Consider the following 8,473-nt stretch of genomic DNA (forward strand, 5'->3'; position numbering starts at 1 on the left):
ATGAGTTCTTTTTTGATCAACTCAAACTATGTCGACCCCAAGTTCCCTCCGTGCGAGGAATATTCACAGAGCGATTACCTACCCAGCGAGCACTCGCCGGGGTACTACGCCGGCGGCCAGAGGCGAGAGAGCAGNCAGAACCCCCTGCACCCCAGCCCGTCCCACTCCGCGTGCAAAGAGCCCGTCGTCTACCCCTGGATGCGCAAAGTTCACGTGAGCACGGGTGAGTGCGTGGGCACCCCTTCCCCCTCCCACCCCCGGTGCTTTACACCGAAGGGACCTCGGAGGCATGGGGGGGGGGGGGTGGGGNGTCCCCGCTATAAACTCGCCATTGCCGGAGATTTACGGTCGCCTGTTTTCAGAGCCACATAATTACATCCCCCATAAATTTTTATGGCCTGGTGGGCCCCGCGCCTTTGAAGTCGGTTCCCCATCCTCTTTGCCATTCTCACCAGCGACTTTTTCGCCAGGGAGATGCAGTCTCAGTGAAGTTGGAAGTTGGGGAGGGGTGAGGGAGGTGGGGGTTGAGGAGGAGGAGGAGGAGGGAATCTGTATTTGAGCGGAGAGTTGAGTCAACTCCCAGTATTTATTTTTTTCCTTTCTTTCCTCCAGCCTGGCTCCTTGGCTCGAGGACTGGGCAAAAGTTTTTTACTTGAGGGCAGGCGCTGCATGGAATCTGAGCGCAGAGGGTGGGAACTAACAGAAGAAAGGTTTAGGGAAGCCCCCCCTCCCTCTTTCACCCCTCATTCTCCCATCCCGGGCCCCAGGCCAAGGGGGCAGAGAGGAGCGGTTAAAACCTTGTGGAGATTCCTCACTGCCCTCCACCCCCCTCTCCAGACACCCAAACAACAATGTGGAGACGACACAACCCTCCAAAACTTTGAGATCTCTTTCTCTGGGGGGGGGGCCGCTTTCTTCCCTTCTTGTTCCCCCCCCCCCCCCAGGAGAGGTGGCGGGAGAGGGAGGGAGGCAGGGAGGGAGGGAGAACTGTGTTAGCTGGGAGAAAGGGCTCTCTCCCTCCTCCCTTTCGGGGCAATAAAACTTTCTCTTTCTCCCTCTCTCTGTGTGTGTCCAGTAAACCCCAATTACGCCGGCGGGGAGCCCAAGCGCTCCCGGACTGCCTACACTCGCCAGCAGGTCCTGGAGCTGGAGAAGGAGTTTCACTACAACCGCTACCTGACGCGGCGCCGGAGGGTGGAGATCGCCCACGCGCTCTGCCTGTCCGAGCGCCAGATCAAGATCTGGTTCCAGAACCGCCGCATGANGAGGGGGAGGGGAAGCTTTATTTATAGAAATGACAATAGGGATCCGGGCGAGGCCCCCCCCCCAGAAGCAAGGTTCAAGTTTCTTGCTTTCTTCCTTAAAAAAAAAAAAAAAGAAGAAGAAGAAGAAGAAAAAGAAGAAGAAGGAAGAAAGAAAAAGACAGAAAGAGAAATAGGAGGAGGCTGCACTCCTCGTTTTCAGCTTTGGCGAAGATGGATCCACGTTTCATCTTTAATCACGCCAGGCCCAGGCCCATCTGTCTTGTTTACTCTGCCGAGGAGAGGACGGGCCTCGGTGGCGACCATTACCTCGACACCCGGCTAACAAATGAGGCCCGGCTCCGCCGCCGCCTCTGCTGCTGCCGCTGCTGGAAGACAGCCTGGATTTTCTTTCTTTGTCCCCCATTCCTGACACCCAGCGAAAGCACCCTGTGACTGCCAGATAGCGCAGTGTTTTGGCCACGGTAACACACACACACACACACACACACACACCCTCCTACCCTCGTTGCACCTCCGTGGGCACACTGACTGCTCACCCCCTTCCACCAAGGGACTGGGGTGAGGGGGTCAGCAGAAAGGGGACACGTGGGGGTGAGGGGTGGCCTCGGCACCTCGGGACCAGGCAGGGAAATTGAGGCCAACAGAAAAGAGACCCGAGAGGGCCTTCTTCTAGAAGGTCAAGCTGATCCTGGCAGAGTGAGGGGCCAGTTGAGTTCTGGGAGCTGGGCACAACTCTCTTGCCAATAGAGTCGTGCAGCGAGGCCTTGGCACACGCTGCACATGAATGTGAAACTAGCACAGAAAATGTGGCGGGCCTCCCGGTCTGGGAGAAGATGTTGCAGAGACCTCTCCCATAGTTTATCATTGTTTTGCATTGATGATGATGATGATTAATTATTATTATTATTATTATTATTAATTATTTTATGTCTTGTGCGTCCTCTCTCCTATTCTCTCTCTGACATTCCAAACCAGGTCCCTTGCTAGTTCTGGGGCTGCCTGAGTCTAGAACCCTTCGTTGGCGTGAAAATTTTGTGTCCTGTACAGAGTGACAATAGAAATAAATGTTTGGTTTCTTGTGACCAGCCCGGCGTGTTTTTGTTGAAACCTTGATGCAGAGATACAGGCAAATGCCACCCAGTGTGTATTTTAAGCAGCTCAGTCCATTCGGGCCTCACATTGTATGTGGTTGAGGATTTTTTTTTTTTTTTCAAAAGGGTCCAAGGGGAATTTCCATCTCGGAGGACTCCAAATTGTGGTAGCTGGTTTGTTTTCCTTTTGGGGTGGGTGTGTTTTGTTTGGGGCTTTTAATTTTTTCCCTCCAGTCCAAAAATGGATTGAAAGTGCGGGGAGGGCTGACTCCGATCCCTAATGGGGGGAAAATGTTTCATTGTAGGACACGAGAGGCTTGAGTATGGCAAAGCCTTTCATATCGTGATTTATTTGTCATAAGCAAATAAAATGCGGTTAAGCTGTCTCTTTCTAGACAGACGGCTCTTTGCTTATTAAGGTTCGGAGGGAGGATTTCTGCGAGGCCGGTCTCTTTCCTCCCGCCTAAGAAGGTATCGTTTTCCTCTGAGGTGTTTAAAGCTTTAATGAGTCTAATTTTTTGCACAGATGTTTCTGGGTGTTTGCAGGTTTTCAGAGTATTTTTATATTACAAAGGAGCTAGTGGTGCCATAGCTCAAACTCTGACAAGCAAATAGATAATCAAGAAGACGAATGGCCTCTTTTGTGAAGCCCTGCTCCTGTATTAATTTTCATTTTCTTTCTCATAGAAAGTATCGAAAGTACGACCGGGGACCAAATAGCTTTCTGTCTCTGAGGTCCCAGTCACCCCCTAGAATGGAGTGGGGGAAGGGGGTGGGGGTGCCGATGACCCTCACAAGCTCTGTCGGGCTTGGGCCACTTTGGGGCAGCACCCAAGAGATGTGCTAAGGTCCGAGGGCTCCAGCCTCGGGGTCTCGGGTCCCTCGTGGTGGCCCAGGATACAGCCACCCGCCTCCAAAAAGCTTGGGGCTCGAGAGAGCATCTGCCACGAAAAGTCGTTTTTCAGTCCCATCTCCCTCCAGAAAATAAACCTAGCTGATTCCACCAGCACGATTTTACTGTTATTTCTTTTGTATTCCTCCGGTTTGCAGGGCCCGGGAGTTTGAGGCTGGGTAGGGCCCAGGACACATGAGGCTGTGTGTCTCCTAAAAAAAAAAAAAAAAAAAAAAAAAANTTGAGGGGACCTGGAGGAGGCGAGCTTTATTTTGGTCGAATCCACGGAGTGATGTTTAACAGCCAGGGGCTGGGGCTGCCCTTAGTGGAGGGGAAAATAGTTCTTAAAAAGCATATGCCCCCCCACCCCCCGGAATGTCTATAGAACCAAATCAAAGCTGCTCCTCGGAAGGTATGAATAGAATAAAAAAAAGATTTCTATGGAGCTTAAAGTTCACAGCCATTCTGTGTAGACAAGAGCTAAGAAAAATGTGAGAATTATACAGAAAACCATTAATCACTTCTTTTCTTTAAATACGTATCCTCTCTCCTTTGTTATTATTCAACAGCAAATCTCCGCAGACCGGCTGTTGGGGGAAAAAAGTGTTAGCTGGTTCTCCCGAATCTGCCGAGGGGGAAAAAATTTGGAACCATAAAGTTGAAAACTTTTTTCTCTCAGTTTGGAAGAAGCCCTCCGTCATGAATGGGAACCGCAGAATTCAGGCCAGAGGAGGCGAGAGGCGTAAAGGTAACAAAGCCCCCGCCTGGGCTGGCTTTTTTTTTTTTTTTTTCTTTTTTGTNTCTCGCCTCCTTCTTTTCCTTTTTCAACTTTCTTCGAGGTTTGTTTTTTTTTTTTTATGGTGGATGCTTGGTCAGATTTGCTGCCTTTTATGATGACTGATGCTCGGGTCAGAGGGAGAGAGAGGGTCCTCACACCTGGAGAGTGTTTGAACTGCTTGGGACTGAGGTGTCAGGATCCCCTGAAAAAGGCCCAGAGAGGGTGGTTTGCGAGGCAGCTCAGAAGTGCTTTTTGGGGGGGGGGGGCGGTTTCGGAAAACGCAGGCGACGTGCACATGTGGCCCCGTGTGCTCTGTGACTTCGCTTGTCTACACTGGTGGCTTGTGTCCCGTATGTCTGTTTACCGGTGAGATGTTGTCACTGCTGCCTCCTGGAAAAAATGGAATGCGGTTCTTGGATGGAATGCCCTGGGCTTGGGGCAGGTATAGGTAGATGTCTGTCTGTCTGTCTGTTGTTGTTTTTCCTTTCCTTTTCGCGTCTAGCTTGGGATTCTGGACAAATATTTGCAACTCCGGAGCAGGAAACTGTTCCGTTTACAGGCCACGTTCGTTGATGCCGGAATCTTCCTTTACAACTCTGCCCCACTCTTCTTCCTGGAGGCTCAGTGTTCGATTTGGTTGCCTTTTGCTCTCTTGTTTTGGGGTCTCGGTTCTCCCCCCAACCCCCACCAACCCCCACCCCGTCTGGGGCCCTGCTTCTGAGGATGAGGTAGCTCTCGGGCTCTGCCTCAGACCTGAATGTGCTGGCTCTTTTTACCCTGGGGCTCACTGACAGTTTGGAGGCAGGAGAGAGAGTTCATGGAGAGGCCACGTTTTCTAGGCGATTAGCTCAGTATTAGAACCACAAAATGACCTCGGAAGCCCCTTGACCTCTCTGAGACTGGACAGTGTGCTGGCTCCTGCCTCCTGGCCAGGAGGGAATGTCCTACCTCTGCAGGGAGGGATACTTTGGGCTGCTGCGTGGCCCACCTTCTTCATCTCCCTCTGGCCCCCAACCCCTTCTTTGCTAACTGGGAATTTCTGGATTGTGTTTCCTTTTCTATCCGCTGGGGAGAAAAGGAGTAACAATTTTAGCTCAGGGGTACGGTTGGGGGAAGGAAGTAGGGTGCTGATCTAGATCTCTGGGTAGAACTCCTTCCCTAGGCCAGGTTCTAACCACCCCCCACCCCACGTCCAGCTCATCTCTTCTTTCCTGTTTCGCTTGGAGGGAGCGGAGGGAAGGGAGACAAAGCGAGGCGATATGACAGGTCCATGGGGCTTCAGGGGGCTAAGGGGACAAGCCCCTGGGCTCTAAAGAGAGGGGAGGCTCCCCCACTAACAGTCCCTTGGAGGCCACTGTCTCTCAAAGTCTGATATCCAAACCCACAGCTTCTTAGCCCATTTTTCTGAAGTGCCTTTGTTTAGAGAACGATTCCTGTAATCAGTTGTGCCCCCTTACCCTCCCCCCCCCGCCCGTCTCACCCCAGCTACTCACACAGCCCATGGATACCCTCCCGCCAGAGGAGAAGTGTCAGTATGGGCTGTTCTCACCACTTCCAAGGCCAGCTCTGCCACACCAACCGGAGTTTTAGCAACTTTTAATTTTAAGAGATGGGTGGAAACTTACTCACACGGAGCCTTTCCAAATCTGTATTCTACATGATGTATCTTAAAATCCACACCAGCAGCCAGTTTTGTTTTGTTTTGTTTTGTTTTTTTAAGAGGAGATAGAGACAGAGACAGAGAGAGACAGACAAACAGACAGACTGAGATTCCAGCTGGGGAGAGAGGAAATGTTCCTTCAGTTAAAACGAGGAGAGACAGAACCTTGCTGGGATGTGTATGTGAGGCCTTGGTCTGCATTTTGTAAATTGCCCCCCACCCCTGTGACTTGGGGACTCTGTCTCAGGAAAGAAGTAACTGGCTTTGGTTGGCATCCTGTCCTTTGTCCCTGAGTGGCATGATAAATGGGGGGGGGGGTGCTGGAGGCCCGGGGCAGGAGAGGAAGTGGGTAGAAAGGTGAGCTCGGCTGCTCCTCGGCTGGAAATGTTTGAGGCTCATGGGAGATGGGCACCCATTACTCATAAGGGCAGATAACCAATTATGGGCCGCCTTCTAGGCCCAGGTGGCAAAGATCTAGTCACCTGGGACTTTACAAGCCGCTCTCTGCAGAGAGAGGGGACCCTCAAAGGGCAAGAGGGGGGGAACAATGGAAGGGAAGGTTGGGGTTCATTCAAGGGCTTCAGCCCCCTAGGCCAGAGCTTCAAGATTTCCCTTTTTCCTCAACTTCCAGACCCCTGTCTCTTCAGGGCTGGGCAGTCTCCCCAGCTAGATAGACTCACCTTCACCTTCTACCGTTCTGGTGGCCACGCCATTGCTCCTCATCTTCACCCTCTCTTTCCTCCAGGACCCTGGACCCCCCCACCACCACTCACCCTCCTACTTGCATTTACTGGGGCCAGAGGGGCTCCTCAGTCCTGACAAAGCCCGGGGGAAGGCCACCCCAAGCGCCCCGTGGTGGGTCTCCCTGGGAAGAGTGGCCGGCTGGGGAGGGGAGTCTGGTTGGAAAACGGAGTTGGGAAGTTTCCCAGCGTGAGTTGAGCGCTGACGGATTTGTGATCAGCCATAAAACCGGCGCGTTCAGATTCGTAAATCAATCTTGCCTCTCTCGAAGAATGAACGTTGGCTTTATCGGCAGGCAGCGAGAAAGCGCTCAGCTCGCCCGCGCTCAGGCACTTGTTTATTTGAACATGGACATTCCCAGGATCCGAAAAGAGTGTGGGCATTTTAACAGAACCTGCCCGGCGTGTCTTCGTGTCATTTTGCAGTTTCTTTTTCTTGTCCTTAACGACAATTTCTCAGGTTTCAGAGATTGTTGTCTGCCCATGCTCCTGCATATTGCTTCCAGTCTCTCTCTCTCTCTCTCTCTCTCATTTTTTCTTTCAGACTTTAGTGGACTATCTTCCTGTAGGGGACCCTTTTTAATGGATTTGTGTGGCCAGGATCTTGCCAGGAGTTGCCCTGGCTGGAACCAGGCGCAGGGCCCACATCGGGAGCCGGCTGAATTCAATCCCAGTCTGTGTTTTGTATCCGGACAATCAAAGCCGACCACCCCCCTACGGAGTCTGGGCCCAGCCGGCGCCCCACTCGTTTGTCGTCGGGAGCGGGATTCTGAGCAGGGGGCTGGGGCCGCCGCTGCCCAGGCTGAAACTTACACGGGGGCTGCTGCTGCCGGAGGGGTGGCTGTCTCTCTGGGGGTTGTTAAGGCATCTGGGTCCTCAGCCTCCTCCCCATTGACTTGTTTTTGGGTCAGACCTCTCCAAACAAACCAGTGGCTGCCTGGCGGCCCCGCGGCCCCTGCACCCCTGCCCTAAGCCGCATTTATTCTCTCTTGTGCCTTCTCCGGCTGGCGCGGCGGAGGCCAGGCTCTCCCAGTTGCGGCTGAAGATAAGGCTGGGAATGTGCAGAGTGGGACTCCTTCAGGAATGTCTTTTCTGCTCCTCTTTGAGCCCCCCACCCCATGCTATGGCCCAGGACTCCGATTCTGGTTGTTATTGGTCTGCTCATTCTGGGGCCAAGCTGTAAGTGAAGGGTTGGGGGATTTTTGGGGTTTTGTTTTGTTTACATCTGAGATGAAGGAGCGTGTGTCCATTTCCCTCTCTAGGCCTAGGGAATGGGTTTCTTCTATCATCCCGGTGTTTAACCCTTAATATGCTACCGCCCCCCTCCTTTGCCCATTGATCAGTCTCCATTGTCTGCTGATTGGGAGCTCAGGGTACTAACACCTGGGGAATAGGGACCCCGGGGCTGCAAAGCCGACTTCAAAGCCTCTTCTTTCTTCCCTTTCCTTCCCCTCTAGTTCAACTCACAAGCTGTCTTCACTGGTGTGTTGGGGGTGGAGGGGGGTCACTGAGATGATGTGTGACATAGGTAGACAGACACTGAGTGTCCACGTCTTTTGTGCAGAAACCTTAGTCTGTGTCTTTGTGTCTAGAGCATATTCTCAGTTGGTCAGTAGAATTTGATTCCTTGTGGTGGTAATAATGTGTGTGTGTGGGGGGAGTCCCCTTGCGGTTATCCTCAGCTCTGGGAGCTCCAGAGTCATCTCTTCATCCTGTCCCCTTTCTGCCCCTTCAAAATGTACCGCCAAAGATCAGAAAGAGCCTTAAAGCCAGAAGCCCCATTCTCTATGCCTGTGTAACAGTGGACACCGGGGAAGTGCTTCTTTTGAAGCTGGTTCCTTTAGAAATTTTGTTGCTTTTTTAGGAAAGGGGGAGTGGGTCCCACTAAAATAAATAAATATCCTAGGAGTGAGGGAGAGAATGGAGTTGGGGGGAATCTTAATCTTAAAGGATGCAGGGAGAAAGAAGGCTTGGAGCAGGGCTCCGCGCCCACCCCACCCCCACCCCCCAGACGCCCCTGCAGACTATTTCTGCACCTCCACGAACT

At 52.4% G+C, this 8,473-nt stretch overlaps 1 protein-coding gene across 1 annotated transcript in view; it reads left to right on the forward strand.

Moving 5' to 3' along the window:
- HOXB4 (homeobox B4) overlaps positions 1-8,473 on the forward strand; it is a 19,701-nt gene continuing 11,228 nt past the window's right edge. The window contains exons 1-2 of the mRNA XM_077776873.1: positions 1-223; positions 1,076-1,337. Of these exons, the coding sequence (XP_077632999.1) occupies positions 1-223; positions 1,076-1,337 (485 nt within the window). The remainder of the gene's footprint in view (positions 224-1,075; positions 1,338-8,473) is intronic.

The sequence above is a fragment of the Crocuta crocuta genome, unplaced genomic scaffold (genome assembly GCF_008692635.1).
Source record: "Crocuta crocuta isolate KB4526 unplaced genomic scaffold, BGI_CrCroc_1.0 scaffold352, whole genome shotgun sequence".
In the NCBI taxonomy this organism is placed as follows: Eukaryota; Metazoa; Chordata; class Mammalia; order Carnivora; family Hyaenidae; genus Crocuta; species Crocuta crocuta.